General features: G+C 43.7%; 3 protein-coding genes across 3 annotated transcripts in view; 2 read left to right on the top strand and 1 right to left on the bottom strand.

The window, feature by feature from the left end:
• brat1 (BRCA1-associated ATM activator 1) overlaps nt 1-6,163 on the top strand; it is a 10,254-nt gene extending 4,091 nt beyond the window's left edge. Inside the window, exons 3-11 of the mRNA XM_005747003.2 lie at nt 89-545; nt 878-985; nt 1,136-1,227; nt 1,314-1,417; nt 1,781-1,967; nt 2,339-2,412; nt 3,063-3,147; nt 3,236-3,522; nt 4,456-6,163. Coding sequence (XP_005747060.1) covers nt 89-545; nt 878-985; nt 1,136-1,227; nt 1,314-1,417; nt 1,781-1,967; nt 2,339-2,412; nt 3,063-3,147; nt 3,236-3,522; nt 4,456-5,376 — 2,315 coding nt within the window. The 3' untranslated portion in view covers nt 5,377-6,163. The remainder of the gene's footprint in view (nt 1-88; nt 546-877; nt 986-1,135; nt 1,228-1,313; nt 1,418-1,780; nt 1,968-2,338; nt 2,413-3,062; nt 3,148-3,235; nt 3,523-4,455) is intronic.
• A 92-nt stretch (nt 6,164-6,255) lies between these two features.
• On the top strand, nt 6,256-12,213 carry LOC102195553 (GRB2-related adapter protein-like). Its single transcript, XM_005746990.1, has 5 exons — nt 6,256-6,845; nt 6,930-7,027; nt 7,314-7,433; nt 10,446-10,755; nt 10,865-12,213. Exons 1-5 carry the CDS (start codon nt 6,768-6,770, stop codon nt 11,042-11,044), a joined length of 786 nt encoding a protein of 261 aa, XP_005747047.1. The 5' UTR covers nt 6,256-6,767; the 3' UTR covers nt 11,045-12,213.
• A 20-nt stretch (nt 12,214-12,233) lies between these two features.
• slc5a10 (solute carrier family 5 member 10) overlaps nt 12,234-18,853 on the bottom strand; it is a 20,474-nt gene continuing 13,854 nt past the window's right edge. The window contains exons 9-14 of the mRNA XM_005746989.2: nt 17,005-17,112; nt 16,764-16,914; nt 16,514-16,682; nt 13,880-14,095; nt 13,277-13,370; nt 12,234-13,146 (exon numbers count right to left, since the gene is read on the bottom strand). Of these exons, the coding sequence (XP_005747046.1) occupies nt 12,950-13,146; nt 13,277-13,370; nt 13,880-14,095; nt 16,514-16,682; nt 16,764-16,914; nt 17,005-17,112 (935 nt within the window). The 3' untranslated portion in view covers nt 12,234-12,949. The remainder of the gene's footprint in view (nt 13,147-13,276; nt 13,371-13,879; nt 14,096-16,513; nt 16,683-16,763; nt 16,915-17,004; nt 17,113-18,853) is intronic.

The following is an 18,853-nucleotide window of genomic DNA, read 5'->3' as shown; positions in this document are numbered from 1 at the left end:
TGGCCTGTGCCCCCCCCCAGGCGACCCCGCTGGACACGCCATTGCGCATCCTCATATATATGTATTATCTTTGTTTGTTTGTTTTTAGATTTCATTGAGCCGCTTCTGCAACTCCAGACAGACACAAGCCTATTTGTTGCCTCGGCTGCCAATCAAATGCTCTCCCACGTCCTGCTGTTCTGTCAGCCTGTCTCATCTATAGGATGTAATGGCACCAATAAGAAGGAAGATGAGCAGAACACAAGCGTGTCCAAGGCAGTTGTAGAAAACCCAGCCGAGCCCATGGAAATAAACCAAGATTGCACCGCTGTTGTCGATGCAATCTCAGAGTACCTCAAGAGGGCGCTGGGGGTTCCCAAGGGAAGCGCACAGCTTCATCAGTGTCAGCAGACCCTCCGATTGCTGGCTCTGCTCCTGGGCCAGACCAAGCCTCCTCTGCATGACAAGCTGCTGCAGACAGTCACAGCTTCTCTGGAGGAAATGGTGGCAGCAGACTGTAGTGAACTCACACTGCCTCTGATGGATGTCATTTTAGCTGCATGCAGGTAAACCCCTCATAAAACACACTAGAGTGTAGCTTTATAGAGTTGTCTGTCCTTTTTTGTCTCTACTAGAGATTATTTAGATTTTAAGTAGTGACTTTAAGAGGATGGTGAGGACAGTGGACCTTCCTGGCTGATTATGCAAATCTGCTAATAGATATAGCATCAATGGCTTTGTTCTGTTGATCTATGCAATACAACAGGACAGTGTAATGGTCAGCCATCATTCACAGCATTTACTTAGTGGTTGTTTTTAAGTATACATTAGTGACTGTGCTGCTGTTCAGCCTCTTTCTGGTTCAGTTTATAGACTCTTGCTGTGCTTGCTCCTACAGCCGCGTCCCAGACCAGCGCATCACCCGTCTTTTAACTTTCATGTTGAACGTCAGGAAACCTGCTGACCTCGTCCATGCTGCAGCTGCTTTTCTCCGTGGCGGCCATCAGTAAGCACAGCTTGTTCAGCCAACACAAACTCTGTACACAAAAGTCTGTAGAGGTTGGGTTTTCTGTTAAAAAGCCCTGAGGATTTGTCAGTCTAGTGTCTTGTTTGCAAACTTTTCTTCTTCTTCTTCTTCTTCTGGTTTTATGTGCAGTGACCGTGTCCACACAGCTCAGTCTGTGAGATTACTGCTGCTACCCCTCGACATCATATCTGGCCAGAACCGACTAGGCACAAACACTGCAGGTGACCCACAAAGACGTACACTCTTGAGAAAAATCTGTGTTATCTTGCATTTATGTTATGGAGTAACATGAGATCTGGGCCTATAGGAGACATGCATCGGTTTGCCATGACTGAGCAGCTGAAAAGCAAAACCTCCTGCATCTCCATGACCAGTGTGTGTCTAACAAACATACCTCAGATCGCACACATGGTGAGTGTAAGGACAGGAGAGAGTGGCTAAGTAAATATTGGATCTTTTTCGGTTAACACTATAATTTTTAATTCCTCTGTAATAAAACAGGCTTTTTAGGGTATTTATTTGTAATTACAATGTAATTATATTTACATACACACAATTAAAGGCAGGCACACTAGAATAAGGGGATAACAGGTATAATAATAATTCTTTCCTGTACTGTACACTTAAGTACATGTATGTAAACATAATTACATTGTAATTTCTGATAAAATCTGAATGATAGAAGTAACACGCCCTTAGTCGCAGGCCATGTTATAAGGTGTTAGCTTTGTTTCTAACGCATGGAAAGGCTTATAATCTGCCTCTCTCCCTCAGGATCCTGACTGCCTCCCCTGCGCTCCGGATTTAATCGTGTCTGGAATTCTGTCGCTACTGAGGATCTGCAGCGGCGACTCGTCCTCCTCGGCCGCTGGCTGTAGTGAAGTTTTCAGGAATGTCATTGGCAGTGGGAAAGTTCAGAAATGTGCTCTAGAGGCTCTGACAGCTGTCAGTAACAGCCCAGGTGAAGCTGTCATTAGAGTTAGAATCCATATTACATGAATGAAACTAAAAGGGAATACTGAAAACAACCATTCTCTTTATGGAGGATATAAAGACCTTTAGTGCATATATTACGATATGATAAGATAAGACTTTATTGATCCCACAACGGGGAAATTTTTGCGTCACCTCAGCTCAAGTACAGATATATGAAGGAAATACAAAAATACAATTGAGTACAATCAATGAAAAAAAGTAAGAAAAGTAAAGTGATGAGTTTTTAAAAATTCTGTAAGAGACTTCTACAAAACAAAAGTAGTATATGGCATATGTGGGAAAAACAAATGTTAAAGGAACACGCTGAGTTAATTTACGTGTCTGTTTGTGTTTCAGGAGCAAATGGCAAGCTGACTGACGTGCTCACACTTCTGATACAGTATCTGGACGATCCTGATTCTGATCCCACTGTAAGTTTGTGCGTGTTTTTGTTCACAGATGCAAGATGATCACAACTATCAGAGATTTGTACAGCTGTAGGTGTGAATTAAAACGTGAGTCTGTTTCACTGTGTTTGCTCTAATATGGATGCACCCTGGCTCTCATCCCATTACACTGGGTTGGGTCAATATCCTGACCTGTGGAAGATCTATCTTAGAGTTTCATTTCTAGTTCGTTGTAAAGGTGATGGATGTGGTTAAAGTTGGAGTTAGTCAAGTTTTTCCATAGCGCACAAAGCCAGGAATATCTCTCGTAACACACTGTTGTCCGAGAGTATCACTGTACGTTGAAGGACTGTCACTTCTTTCATTATTTGGAACTAAGAGTCCCAAACCATCCAGCAGATGGCGTCAGTAACCTGAGTATCTCAACCTGTTTTTACACAGGTCAAAGTTAAATTTCTTTTGCTCACTTTCAAGCATCAAAAATCTTCTTTACACAATTTTCTGTAATTGTCATAGAGTCATGTAAAAAGCACAAGTTTCTGCTTTTTATTTTTGAATGGACAAGAACTAATGAGATAGAGAAAGGTTCAAGATTTTAAAAGGCAGGTTGAGGGGAACAAAAATGTTTTTTGGACTGAACATCGTGATAAGATGAATGCGTCTTTGTTTTTCAGGTGCTACATAAGTCCTACCAAGCCTTGGTAAAGTGGATGAGTGTTTGCACAGACGTCTCCTTTATAACAGACCAGCTCAGACACGGTAAATCACAGCGTTAGCATCTTCCCTGTAGCTCATAAAGCCTGTGCAATAGATCTGCACAACAAATCACATTGTTTGCGTCTGTTAGATCTCGTCCAGGTGGTGAAGAAACGTGCGTGTGACATGCGCTGGGAGGTAAGAGACTCAACGATGGAGTTTCTGGGGCACCTGGGAGCGATGCGTGTCTGCCGGGCGCCAGCTGAGCAGGCGTGCGATGCCTCTGAGGCCCTGCTGGGTGGCTGCTGCTGTACCACTCCTCTCCTCAGGGAGGCTCTGCAGGATCCAGAGAGTTATGTGAGAGCCAGCGCGATCAAAGCACTGGCACAGACAGTGATGCACAGCTGGCAGGAGGGGGCAGCACCCACACAGGAGCAGGTGAGAAGAAGTAAAGGCAAACCTGTCGAAATAGGACCGAGGAATGTGTACATGAACGTGCATGCATGACAGGAGGATAAAGACAGATGTGAATACTCAAAAACAGTAAATATTAGAATCTTAACACCGATATTATATATGTAGCATGTATTTGTATAACAAACTGGTTTATTTCACCTGCTTTGGTGCAAATAAAAGTGACAACATGTGCACTGAAGAGGCAACAAGAAGATCACACAGTGTGGCCAGCACAGTGTCCTCCAGCAGGCTTTATCACCAAGCTGTCAGAAGAAGACTCCATGAGGGTGGCACAAGTACCCAGCATCCTTCAGTGGAGCCTGTGGTCACAGATTGGCACAGGCATTAGTAAGAAAACACCTGAACTGGCAGGTTCACCAGTGGTTCCCCGTTGTTTTCACAGATGATCTTGCATCCGCAATAATTATATAATTTTTGCCGTGGTCTATCCAGACTCTTTCACAGCTGCCACATGTGCTCTGTGTGAACCTGCCCTTGTTTGAGTCAACTGTTCAGCTGGCAGGAGGTATTTTTGTAGCAAAGGCAATAACACGCTGTGTTTAGTAGAAGTAAAAGGCTTATTCTGAGAGGGCAACAGAGCAGAGATGCAGTAGGATTTGGCGTTTATTGTTGTGCCTCAAGACACTGTGACATTAGATGAGCTGGGCGTCGAACTGTGGACATTCCTAATAGTAGACAGCCTGAGCTGAAAATGCCTCCAGCTTCTGTTCAAAGCATCAATTGCATTAGGGAAGAACTTTTCCACTTTTTGTTTTGTTCTGTGGAATAACAGCAACACTCAAGATAGAGATAGTGGGGCTCAGAACAGATATCAGATTTAAATGATAATAGTTCATCTGTAGTTTGATTTGAACTTGCCCGGTTTTGCTAACTCGATGTCCCGTCTATTTCCAGACTGAAATCGTGACCCGGCTGCTTGAGATTCTCTCCCAGGACACAGAAGGGTTTGCCAGGAGGGCTGTTGTAAAGTTCTTCATCGCCTGGTTCTCTTCACATACGTCACACACGCCCCCGTCGTCGCCTGCCTCCCCCTCCTGCTCTCTCCTCATGCAGTCTGTACGCTCCGTCCTCTCACGAGGCTGTGCCGATCTGGACTGGGAGGTCAAAGTTCACACGCTGGAGCTGGCGGAGTTGCTGCTGGACAAAGCCTTTTTGGGGCACGGGAGTTACACGAAGGGCTCGGACGCACGTCCGGCCCAACCACACGCGTACGCTGTGATGCCTGACCGAGCCTACACACTTCACACACACGGAGACACGCGCGCACAGGACGCGGAGTCAGATTTAGTCGACGTGTTGAAGAGTCTGGTTGAGCAGGGAGTCATCTCTGCATTGCTGAGCGGTCTGGTCGACTGCGATAGGCCTGTAGCTTTAAAGGCCTGTAGACTGCTGATAACACTCAGAGTGACAGTTTGTCCGGCATCGCAAGGGGACCCAGATGTATCTGATGCCACAGCAACAGTTGCCAGAGTGTCCTGTGAGCTGCCCAGAGCAGGTTGGGCACAAGAGATCAGAAAGATACTGGGTGTAAGGACTGAGGCTAATGCTGAGAGAGATTTAAATGCACTCAATGCCACCAGCTTTGAAGACCACAGCGAGGAAGGAGCGAGCGCTGTGAGTCATTGCGAGCGCGTAAGCGTGTGTGAAGCGTTGGGCTCTCTGGGTTTGGACGACAGGCTGGAGATCCTCAGTAGAAGCAGTGACCACGTGCATAACTCGCCCCTCTCACTACTGCAAGACATATTAACTGCGAGCACCTCTCACACTCATTCAAACACACAACCAGGGCAAGAGGTCATAGTGGACTGCTACTAACGCCCACACGAATAAATCAAGTTACATTTCTCTTCATGTTGTTGCAATATTCAAATTCGTTGAATCCAAGAGGAGCACGCTAATTGTGGTTTTTTATTTGTTTGCTTGTTTACTTCTTTCACCTGGGTAATTGTAATGCAGCAGTTGAGTTGTAATCTAAAAGTTTTGTGACTCCACTCCACTGATTTAAATGTGCCCACTGTCACCTGCACCTTTACACCACTCACAGTGCCGCTGCTATGCATCGCTCCCAGCTTGAATGTCCAGGATCAATCCTGGATCTCAGCTATGACTCCGACTCAGTGTAGTCTAAAGCCCCAAAGGTGGCGCTGTGGGTGAGACCAGGAGAGTGGTTGTTGAGCTGACCTACTTCTGAATTTGTCCCGGGGGATCACCCCCTCAGTGCCAAGTTCTCTCGTAGCACCCTGAAGCGTCAAAGGGAGAACGTTCACTCCAAATTACACACAGCTCAATGAAAAAGCAGATTTGGCTCCCTGCGACTTTGTCCTCTCTTCCGCAACAAAATTCAAGTTGAAGGCTCGCAGTGGAGGAGATCCAGCCCTCAGGAGGAGAGAAGCATAAAGGCACAGTTACAGCATTTTTACACCTGTACTTACAAACCTTTTTGATCATATTTCATGTAATTAATTAAAAGAAAAGACCCAACATCCTATAAGGACCCCAGCCACATTTAAAACATATAGCTATAGCAATGTGTCGCAGTAAATCACATAAGTGGGATCTAAAAGCTCAACTGAAGTTTATTCACATCAAAATCCTCTAAATAAATGCAAATTTTGTAAAAAAAAAAAAAAAAAAAGCGTGTTATTTTATTGCTTTTTTTTATCAGTCACTAAGGGAATCTGTGAAGGCGTCCTCTGCTGCATCCTCTGACTGCGTAGATGTTATTTTGTTGTGCTTAAACGCACACAGGCAATCTTTAGGCTCAGGTTTCAAAAGCGCGAGTAACCAAATCAGCTGGAGCCACTTTGTTACCTCCTGTCCTGATCTTTTAGCATTGCAGTCTACTTCAGGTCCTTTTCCATTCCTTCAAAGTGTGAGCCTCCCACTGTCGCTGGTTTCCCTGGTGGACGTGCTTTAATAAAGCCCCAGAGTTTAAAGTGTGTAGGCAGAGAAGCTGGGAATGGAAAAAGGCGGTCGCCATCTCCACGTGTTCACGCTCTAACTCTGTCACATGTATGCAGAAAGGGACGCAGAAAAACTCTGCTCATTAACTTAAGAGCAGAATATCAGCCACTACGCACACAGACACACACACACACAGTGATTATGTCATCACCCCGTGCTGTCCTCTACTCAGCTGTAGTATCTCTCCATTCATGAAGTGAAACTGTTGCCGAGGCTCCTCCGCTGCACTCTTTCTGTCTGGGATGGAGGCTGTGGCTCTTTTCTCTTTTGCAGCGTCAGAAGCAGGCGAGATCAGTTTTCACAAAGGTGATATCATCAAGGTAAGTAGGTCTTTTAATGCGCTGAGAAATGTTTTGTTTTGTATGTCGACGCAGAGTAATTGTGCGTGTGCATGTGTGTTATAGGTGACAGAAATGGAGGAGGATTCTTGCTGGGTGACAGCAGAGATCCAGGGGAAGCGTGGCTACGTGCCCGGGAACTACATTTCCCTCCTTCCACACCCGTAAAAAGAACTATTTTGTCCACTTGTGCTGCATGAGTAACTCTTATCAGGCTTCAGTGTGTAGTCAGACTGTTTTCTTGTGATTGGATTGTATCATTTTAAGGAGTTTTAGAGGCCTAAAGATAAAAAAAGCAACAATTTAGGATGTCATCATTTGTGCTTTATTCCTTTTGTGAGCTAATGGGGGAAACACTGCCTTACATAACTGATTTGAATACTGCTTTAATTGTCTTTTAAATGCCAAGAGAAGTGTGTGAGAAGTGTGTGCTGTTGTGTGCTCTGGTAGGTGGTTTGCAGGACCGGTGTCAAGACTTGAGGCTGAACAGCGTCTGCGTTGGCAGGACACTGGAGTGTTCCTGGTGAGGGAGAGTGAATCAGCTCCGGGAGAGTTTTCCCTCTCTGTTAGGTCAGTGAATGCACCACAAACACACACAAAAACAAGAACGTCAGCTTGTGCTTAAATCTGACTCAAGCACGGTCTGTTTCCATGTTCATTTCTCATGGGCTCACTCTGCTGTCCTGCTTAAATAACCCATTCATCCACCGGTTATGTCAAACTCCATCTTTATGATCAACGACTGTTCAAAGCTGGGGCTGAACTCAAACCACACATGCTGCGTGAAACACACACACTCCCCCACGCACACATCCTTGCAGCGTGTCCCTGCGGTATTAAGTGTGCTGTTGGATGTTTGTTTTCCATCCCACTGACTAAATGAGCACATTAAAGCGTCCACGTGTCTCTGAGCGTGTGTCAGGGTCGGCACATAGGAGAGCCAGACTATTTAAATTGCTTTATGAGAACCGGTTGAACTAAAAATATCACAGCAGCACAGACAGAGCACAGAGAGGAGGAGGAGGGGGCGGTGCAATCTGGGTCACCAAAGTGACGTGGGACACATTTAATCACTAAGGGTAAATTGAATGTGTTCAATAATCGGGCCATTGCGTAACAACAGACAGTCTTTAATTAAACACAGGTACATTATGTAATGGACACATGCCACAGACGGGCACGTACACAATGTGCTCATGTTAACATTTTAAGGCGTAACATCTGTCTACCTGCGAGGTTTACGAGAGATGAGAGGTGTACAGAAACAAAACAATGTGATGCTATCAGCGATCAGCAGAGGGCGATAAAGATTCACGAAGAATGGCTGTGTAGTCTGTGCCCAGTCTTGTTTTTATTATCATGGAAAACACATTACAATACATTCCAGGACAAACCAGGAGTTTTACAACATGGGCCACATACGCTCAGTTTCATCTTAAGTGGGTTGGAGCGGTAAAGCTAACGCACAGTAACTCATTTAAAAGATTTTCAATGTAAAGAAGGTAAACTACAGTTTGATTGCCAGAGATGTCTTCAGAAACAATACTTCTGCTTTTTATCATTACAAAGAAATACTGCTGTAGTAAATTTAAAAAAAAACTGTCAGCAGGGTCATTGGGCTCAGACTGTAAAGGAAATAAAGAAATGAAGGACTTCGTTTATTTGCTGTGACAGAAATCATCTGTGAATTGAGTGTAGCATTATTAATTTGTAAAAAGAAACTTATTTTGTAAACAGGGATTATGAAGGGATTTTTCCTGTTTTTAAACTGAATATTAACAATAAAAAAAGGAAATTTTCTTGCAGTTAATGGTTTATCTGTTACTGGTGGATAACAGCCCATTGGTTGTGTCTTTGACAGTAAAGAAGCTAAAACAAACAAAAATACAGTTGAACGTTCAGAATTTGTTAACTTTGAAATGTCCACATTTTCCAAAACGTTTGCCGCATGTTTGACACCCCTGACCTCTGACCCTTACAGAACTGTCTGTAGGCTTGTTATCATTCTGTAACACGCGCTGAGTGAGAGTTCGGATTCCCAGCAGATGGAGCTGTTAACGGGGAAATCCGTTATCTGCACTGCAGAGACACATGTTAAAAACATTTCAGCTTGGGCACATTTCTCATAAACACTATTCATAAATATGATAATAATATTTGGGAGTGGGAGAGCGGTGTGGTGGTTAGCACCATTTCCTCACAGCAGGCAGATCCTGGGTTTAACTCTAGTCCAAGGCCTTCTGTGTGGATTTTGCATGCTCAGTGTCTGAGTGGGTTCTCTGCAGGTGTGGCTTCCTCCCACAGTCGTCGGGTTAATCGGTGATTCTAAATCAGCTGTATGTGTGAATGGTTGCCTGTCTCAATATGTGTTAGCAACCTGTCCAGGCCGTACCCTTCCTCTCGCCCCACGAACGCTGGGATAGGCTCCAGCCACGACTGCGACCCTGAATTGGCTAAGTGGAAGAGAATGGACGGTCCCATCGTGCTTTGTACCAGGATCTTGGTACTGTACTATCCATGTACAAAAGTGCCATAATCAATATTATATAAATCACACCTGTGCCTATCCTGCAACATCATGTCAAAATGGGCCTCTTGCTCCTGTCAGTGAAAAACTCCTCATAGCAAAAACTTTTGAAACTATTTGTTGTTGTTGGTTAAACAGTTCCAGGAACATCTCATAAAACTAAAAATAATAGATTACCTTAAGGAGGGAGAGGGAGAGGTTGATTAAGATATCAGGACAGGTAGATAGTGGGAAAGGTGAATGACTATGACGTGTAGTGTGTGACAAGAGGTGCTGCGTGTGTGTACGCCAGTTTTCTTAAACAGAGTTCGAGAGAAAGAGAAAGCGGGAAGAAAGAAAGAAATTTAAGTTAATGAGCAACAGTCATGATAAGAAGCATCAGGAATATTAATCATCTTTCTCCTCATGTTCATCATCATCGTGATCATCATCACTACCGCTTTCAACACAAACTCATCATCATCTTTATTGTCATTTATGTGGAGATTTATAAGTGTAAAGGTCATATGTTTATATATGGTAGGAATTATGCTGAGCCATGTTTTTAATCGCGGGTTTCCTGGGTTTGAAAGTTGCCATGGTTGCATTGCTGTGCTGTTTGAATCACAGTTGAAGTTTAACCCAGTGCATGACGCCCATCAGAACTCTTATTGGGCAGTCAGCAGGCAATAGATCCGAGTGTTGTGCGTCTTTTAAGTCGAGATAAAAGTACCCCAGTGACTGTGATGGGACACGTTATAAAACAAATACAAATAATAACATTTGAAAAATAATTGTTTTTGACTAAATTATGGGGTCTATGTTTGAATCTTCCTGATGAAATAGTGAAATAGTGTTAATAACAGCTTGCCTAGTCATTTCATGGCCTCACCTTTCACGGTTGCTCTGTGCAGGTTAATGTGTCTGCTCACACAAAGACATTTGAAAATGATGGAGTGTGATTTTAGTTGGTGGTGTGACTGAGGGAGTTCCCGAACAAAGAATGAGGACGCACATGCTTGTCTTCCTTCTCATCAGCTCTCTCGTTCTCCATGTTCACCACTCTTATCTTGCAGCTATGGCGACAGGGTGGAGCATTTCCGCGTCCTGGAGGGCGGCGGTCAGTACTGCATCTGGGAGGAGTCGTTCTGTTCCCTCAACCAGTTGGTGGATTTCTACAGAACTCACAGCATTGCTGTGGAGAAGGTGGTCTGCCTCAAAGATCCTCCCTCATCCCCTCAGCTGTTGTCGCACTTGGCGCGTAACCCCTATCCTAACCCTTACAAAAGCACCTCTCAGGAGTCCATCCCCTCGGGCCGTCTCTACTCTAACCCCTCTCACCCGGAGGGAAATACATCATCGCGTCTGCTGAAACCAGTTGTGGAGGTATGACACACCACCTCGACGCGTCTCTGTTTCTCATAAACGACTCGTGCTTCTGTTAAACACGCACCTGTCTGTCTGACTTCCCCGTTTTGGCTCCGTCTTTGTGCAGAAGCCTCGGCTGGCTCACGCCCTCTGCGACTACACCCCCCCTCACACCGCCCACCTCCACTTCCTGCGCGGTGACATCATCGACCTGCTGGACTGCTCGAGCTCCTTGAGCTGGAGGGGTCGCTGCCGAGGCCGGGTGGGGGTCTTTCCACCGGAATACGTGCAGCCGCTGTATCACTGACGCCATATCAGGACCGGGGCTGCGTTGCTGACACTTATCGGTCAGCCTGCAGTGACTCACCTTTCTTATCCAGTGACCAATCGCTGAAATGATTAGTCAAATGAGACTGACTGAGCAGATTTCATTACTGATTAAAGACCTATTTCCTGTCATCTTTTCACTATGACCTTTAAATGATAGGTCCTGTCTCTACGATAGCGACTTGTCAATCTCAAGGTTTGCCCGCCCTAAATCATATCGCCTATTTTACTACAAACGGGACCATCATTTATCAAATGAACACCACGCTGTAGACAGCAAGATCTGAAAACGGCAACTGAGACCATGAACCAGTTCAGATCCTGAGGTCATACATCCATGAGCACTGCAGTCATTTTCTCATACAGGCCTGCTGCCCGGCAATGCTGCTGACCATTAGAAAGAATCCAGGTTTAATTCACCTCACCGGCAGCTTCATTTTTCACACCCCAAGGCTGTTTCAATCTTTTATATACAGTCTGTGGTTGAATACAGTTGGATAGGAAGAGATGTCACACACACACTTACACAAAATCACAACAAAAACACACCCTTACGCTCCGGATTACCCTTTGACTGTTAAACTCTACCTAATACCTGCGAGTGTAAGTGGATTCACGTCTATTTAGTTATAAAGAAATGAACCAACGGCCTTTTGTAGGCAGGCTGGAGGACTTCAGTGCAAAATCAGTGTAGCACTTTTCAGGTTTTTGTTGCTTTTTTAAAAAAAATAATGTATGCCATTTTAAGTAATAAAGACAAATAGCAAACAATGCTTCTGGTTCCCTCTTCACAGATCTGAGGATTTGCCGCTTTCTGTGTCTGACACCATTATCCTTATTTCCTAAATAACTCTGGAAGTTATTTACATAGCAAAGCTTGGCTGTGCTTCATATTTGTGGGGTAATTTTACAGACTTATCAGTAAAACTAATAACAACTTACAGATAATTTCATCATAAGCCAAATTGTGCCGTTTAATCTCAGTCATTCTGAACGGCTTATACTGAAAATATGAAGTGAAATTTAACTCCATGTTTGCTTTGTATAGCCATCTTATCTTTGCTTGTACCCCCCACCACCACCCCCCACCACACCAGTGCTTATTGTACATAAACTACACAGAAGCCGAATAAAGAGTCTGGACACAAACTTCCGTTTTTTTTATCTTTTTATGCACACATCATTCAGTTCAGTTTTGATATCACCTGGAAAAAAAGATTACAGGACCACATGGAAATATTACTACTGATAAAATGAACATGAAATTTCTCATTGTTTCTCATTGGGATGCATTTGGAGCTGCACTCACTGTTCCATCGCTTCCGTTGGTAAAGACTTCAATATAACAGCTTTAGGTCATGTGTGAGAAGTTCTGATTAAAATTCATAAATCATGTAAATAAAATTTGAAATCAAAAGAACATTTAGTGCAAACATTCACACAAAGCTCTAAACATAACTAAATAATCAACACTGAGCATGTCGTTTCTAGGCAACAATATTATGTCACATGCAGAGCCTGAACCACACTGATGTGCTCTCACTGCATATTGTGAAGCTTTAAATTAAAGGTGATATTTGATGTCCTTTTATTTATGTTGGTTTGTTATAATCCACACACTTCAACATTTTATTTCCGTGGCATTGGCCCATTATTGTTATAATGATTATTATCTAATTTTAACTGTTTTAATAGATATGTGTGCTGTGCTGTCCACCGGCATCTACCGGCTTTACGCTGTCAGTCGATGTCTTAATGATTCGAGTGAAATCTGAGCAAAAACCTGTTTGTTTCTTCACATTCTTGGATCTAGAGGGATCACTTTCCAGCTCGTGTTGGAGGGACTACAGTTCAGCTGAGGCCAGATGTTAAATCTGACCTCACCTCAGGCAAAGTATGCATAGAGAAAAATGTTAATGCTGACCAGCAGGAGAGCGTTGAAACAGCAGAACCTCGACCACAACACGCTCTCTCGAATGCTGGGGACTCTGGGAGCTGGAGTCTCCTCTGATCGCCGTACTGCTGAGATACACAGTCCTGCCCTCTGACCACATGTCGTCACCCGCCGTGTTGGTTCAGAGTCTGCAACACACACACACACACACAGAGCGGACACAGTAAGTTACTCAAAAACAGGAGCAGTGTGTGTGTGTGAGAATGACTGTTTTTCACATGATAGCTGGTTATTCCCCGTGACTGCTGACAAACTTACCCTGGGAGCTACGGTGGCTGATGGAGGACACTTTTTGCAGAGGAATGTCTCTTTTTGGCTCTTCAGTTATTGTCCACCAGGTTAGGTTACACACCTGGGAAAAATCGAAGAAGCAAAACCAAGAAAGTTTCATTTATTCACTATCAAGCAGGTAAAACTCTACTGCCATTTTGACATGAGGTGACCCTGACAACACCCTGACTTTAACATTTCAAAAGTTACCCCCACTTGCTATTTTTTGCAAAAATGTATAAGATCTTTATTGCATGTGCATTTATAGTGCGTATAACGTGCTATCACAAGCTGTAAACAAGGGACGATGCAGATAAGCACGATTATCTGATGCTAGAGATAAAAGCTGCTTTCAATTGCCCCCTTTTTATGAGAGATCATCACAGCATGCGCTGCCTGTTTGTTTTGGCTGAGTATAACAGCGGACGCCCTTCCTAAAGCAACCCCAGTGCAGACTCTATGTTATAGATGAGTGCGAGTCTGTCTAATTCTCTGTAGTGACAGAGTGTTTTCCTCACCACACACAGACCATACTTGATTAAGCTTACTTCCCTCATAGTCGTGTTATTTATTGTATCCATGTGTGCACACCTGTTCGTGAGTGGGCGGTGGTGTAAGCAGTGATACAACGGCAACCACAATTGCCGTGAGCCCACAGAGCAGAATGGCGAAGTGGAGGTAGTGGACACCACGTAGCACCGCAGGTGCCGAATCCTCAACGCCACATCTGGAAGGAGGGAAGGCAAACTCCAGCACCATCCTGCACACGCCGACCACCAAACCCACCATCAGACCCCAGAAGGCGCCCTAAAAATCACACAAATACACCTAGATTGGATTACATGCCTTTCTGAGCCGAGTAGCTGAATTTAATTGGACAGGAAGCATGTGTCTCATTCCCGAGGCAACTGTGAACCACACATGGGTGCGTTCAGCTAATGTCATCACTTTCCCAGAGATATAATTTGTCATCGTCACATCACTCACTTCTCACTTACTGTTAATACACACAAACACGCAGAGAGGCACAGATCACTCTCCGACTCCTTCAGCCTTCAGTGAAGAATGTGATCTGTGCAGTTTGAAAATAACCGCCTTGTAGCCACACACAGAGAACATATCTGATCTTATTTTTCCTTTATTTTCATTCCACCTGTTCTTATTTTTTAGACATACCTCACATGTACAGTTCCTATAATGTAACATGCACAGATACTAACTAGGATCTATATGTTAGTAATTACAAGGTTAGCTGACATTTTTATGAGCTTAATTCACTGCCCAGCTTTGAACACGACACACATTGTGTTCCTGTGCAAACACTTTCGATTGTTTGCAATCTACAGTGTCATGCTGCTCAGCGTGTGACTCATCCCGTGCTGTAATGTGTGTCCTTTGACCCCGTGATTCAATATCATTTATATTTTTATTGTGTTTATCCAAACATACAAAGCTCACAGCTTTTGTGTAACCATGTAGTTCACCTTTTATAACAACCTTTTAATAGGTCTAAAGTGAAATGGTAACATATAAAAGAAACAGAGACACCATATGAGACACTATATGGACAAAAGTATTGGGACACGCCTCTTAATCCTTGAATTCAGGTGTTTTGAGTCCCATTGCCACAGTGTTTGTAAAGGCAGTCTGCCTTTACAAACACTGGTTTGGTCTGAGGATTCATGCTTCATGGCATGGGTTTCCATGTCTGAGCAGCTCCTTCAGGTGGCCAAGTACTTTTATCTCTACAGTTTATTAATAGGCTCACTTTTGGGATTAAATGTTTCAGAGACTGAGGTCATTTAACAAACTTTTTCTGCCACATTTTTACCCTTTGGCTAAAAAAAGGCCAATCTGGAATGGTCATCACCCTACTGGGAGTGTTGGGTGGGCAGGCGGGTGGTGTGGACACACAAGTTCGTGTATGCAATAACTTGAGAACAAGCTGACGTATGGGATATTTCAAGAAGGATTTTCACCTAGGATTTTCAAATTGGCGCACCTGCTATTAGTTTGAGGGGTAGCACTGATGGCCAACAGTATTTATTATCACTGTAGTGTAATGTTAGTAGCAAACAAAACTGAAGAGCCTAAATCAATGCTGGCGACTAACCTAAAGTGCTCTTCTAATCCATGTTTTGCCTGATTATGATGCCAGAGGAAAACTTAAAGAAGCTATTGAGATATTTCAGCCTTGGCCAATGAAGTGAGCCGATGTGGATAAGATTTTCTTTTATGTAACAGAGATGTCCTTTGACCTGCAAATCACCAAATGTGTGTTTGCTTGGAGATTGCCAGCTCATGTTGTAACCCCAGGCGATTTCACTGCAAACACAAAATAATAAAAATCCTCTAAAGTAGATTCTGTGCAGCTTAACTGAGCTGGAGGGGAAGTAGTATTCACAGTAAGAGGGAAGGGAAATCCTGTTCATTAGAAAAACCTGAGAAAATGCTCTTTCTTTCAGTCTGTGGACAACGTGCCAGCAGCGAGAGCAGACACACCCAGGACGTGCTCTATTAAAACAGGGATCGTGAATATCCAGAGGACTGGTCTTTACTTGCTGGCGATCGACGCTTGAACACTTGTGATATCAGATTTAACCCAGTATGGCTTTCCTTCTCATCTCCTCTGCACTTCATTCTGCAGGTTTTAATTGTGACAGTCACAGCAGGCCTCTGTCGCTCACAGTCTGTTATCAAAGATCACCAATGACTTTTATTGTTTAAAGTGAGAACTCCGGCTCCTCTAGAGGAAGCAATAAACAATACACTTCATGAAGTGAATTACTGATACACACAGCTTTGAGCTCACACACAAGGGACACCACACCAAGCACTCTGTGCGCATGTGTGTGTGTGAGAGAGCTGCACACAGCTTGATCCCATTTGAGGCTAATAAAACTATGCAGCCGTTACGGTGTAAGTGAAAGGACAAACAGAGCAAACAGGGGAAAACCTCAAAAGTCCAGAATGTTCTGAGGGCAGGTATCCAGGATGGAGGGTTAAGCTTCCTTCAGTGTGTAACAACAACTTACAGATGTCTTTTCTTCCTGTGTTGTAAGTGTGTTTGGAATAAAATAGCTTTTTTAAACTACATCATGATGTAATTGAACCGCTGTGATTTTTGCTATTTTCATCATGTCACAGAAAAATCATGAATGAAAGAAAAAGCAGTAATTTCGAGTTGCAGCTGTAACTTTATTATATTGATTGTCAGTGTGCTACCTGCTCATTGGTCCTCTTCCAGAAGATGGCCAGAGTGAAAACAGCAGTGACGGGTGGAGCGAGGTAGCTCGTCACCGACTGGATGTAAACGTACAGCTGCCCGCTGTTGGCTGACTGGAGGATGGGGATCCAGACCACGCTCACCACCACCAAAATCACGGTCACAATCCTGGGGCAAAGGCAAACTGTGTCAGCGCGTCTCTTTTCTTTATGAATCAACCTCCAGCTCATTCACACATGAGTGCCACACCTGCCAACCAGCAGCAGCTCTCTCTCAGAGGCTCGTGGCCGGTGCTTCTTCCAGATGTCCATGGTAAAGAGCGTGGAGCTGCTGTTGAAGATGGACGTCAGCGAAGACATCAGAGCGGCCATCATCACAGCTATCATAAGTCCCCGAAGGCCTGCAAAAATGCATACGCAGACACTCAGATGCAGGTGAAAACACCTGAAAAGTGTTGTGTGGCTGCTTGGGAAAAAAAACATATTCTCACCGCTTGGCATGAGTTCAATGACCAGTTTGGGGAAAGCAATGTTGGAGCATCCAACCTCAGCTCCACACACTCGCACACACTCCTCTGGATCCACACAGCCTACAGAGTCTGAAACATGGAGGCGCAGTCAAAAGTTGTTTGCATGCAGGAGTGGAAGGTGACTTTTCCTCTCATCCAGAATTCAAGTTTGTTCCCTTCAATTCCCACGAAAGGTACTAAAGAGCAGATTCAGGGTCGTTCCATGTGAAAGCATTCAAATGTGTCTGTTCCAACTACCTACAACCCTCATTCATAGTCACACTGGAGTAGCCAGCTAGTATCCACTGCTCTACCTCTTTAACCACCCTGAACACCACTGGTTTGCTTTGCAATTTGCTGCTTCGTTACCTGTTTAGCTGATGACAAATTTCTTTGTGACATAAGATGGCATGTCCCTTTACTCACCTTACCGAAGTTTAGAGCGGACACATCTAATCGCTGTGACCCTTGTGGTTGATGCATTGCCCATCCAGCTGTCTCATTCTCATAGCATGCACTGATCCTGAGACCCTCTGTGATCCAGGGCACTGTCAAAATCTGGGTCTAAAGCTGTTTGATCAGTGTAATGTGTCCAAGCTCCTGTACATGGAGCATGTGAATGTTGTTTCTTCATTTCATAGCCATAAACCAATTTAACTTAATAAATGACAAAGTTATTTAGTAGAAATCATGAGTAGAAGATGCGGCTGGGGTCAAACTGTAGATAAAACCAATACTTTGTTCCATGTGTTGATATGACCCTTGGACTTTTTAAAAGTTTTCTCCAGTGAACTATCAGAAAAAAGATACAACATCCATGCACAAATAAGGTTTCTGTCAACTTATGTCACTGATGTTAAACTGGTGGAGTTTCTCTATTAAAACTGCGTCCCATGATGTTCACGCTCAAACCTGTTTATAGAAAAATTAGATCATGGCTTCAGACTGTGGCATTTGAGGTCAATGTAAAATCGATTTTTTAAAACAGAATTTAAACGTAGTTTTCAGCCGTGAAAGTTTCATGTGTCTAGCTCCTGTATTTATACTTATAAAGTTAAACAGAAGGTTACACTTGGCATGGCTTTATTAAATATGGACAATTTGTTATTGTTAAAAGAAATCTAACAAACAGCTGATTCTGGGTCAGGTGGACGGCATTGATTGAGTTTTCCTGGAATGACTCTTTCCAGGTACTTCAAAGGGTCAGTCTGAGCTAGATGGGTTCAAATGTATTGCCTGTTCAGTAAAAAAAAATAAAATCCTTTTCGAGTTACCATCCATTGTGCAGCTAGGAACTAGGAAACACTATCTGTGGGAAAAGTGTTTGCACAAACAGCTGAGTTGGCTCAGAGGCATCATGACCAAATGTTGGATACTTGTTGTGTAGCCTTGTGAGACGAGAATGAGGAAAGGAATATATTAAAGCCACAAACTTTAACATGTATATGCATAATCACACACTACATAGCTACACACGCTCCAGCTTCATTGGCTCCAGTAAGACTGGAGTCTTTCATCAAAGCTACTCAATAATTTTTCCCAAATCACCACCCACAGCTCAGCTGAAACATCCAGGAGACCTGAGACACTTTTCATTTCCACAAGTCTGCTACATGTTAAAAAGCGCAAAAAGGGTGACCTATTTGATTCTCTATCTGGCTAATGTTATATATTAACCCTGATAAAGCTATTGTTTTTCAGCGTTACCTTTCAGAGACCCGTGGATAAGCAGCAATCACAGGAAACCGGGGAAAAAGCCTGCACTGATATAACAGTAGAATAACTATTAACTTTTAGGTTCATTTAAATGAATGAATAGTGAAAGTATAAG

The sequence above is a fragment of the Pundamilia nyererei genome, unplaced genomic scaffold (genome assembly GCF_000239375.1).
Source record: "Pundamilia nyererei isolate P.nyererei 1_Seehausen unplaced genomic scaffold, PunNye1.0 scaffold00186, whole genome shotgun sequence".
NCBI classification, from domain to species: domain Eukaryota; kingdom Metazoa; phylum Chordata; class Actinopteri; order Cichliformes; family Cichlidae; genus Pundamilia; species Pundamilia nyererei.
This window is presented reverse-complemented; position numbering and strand designations above follow the sequence as displayed.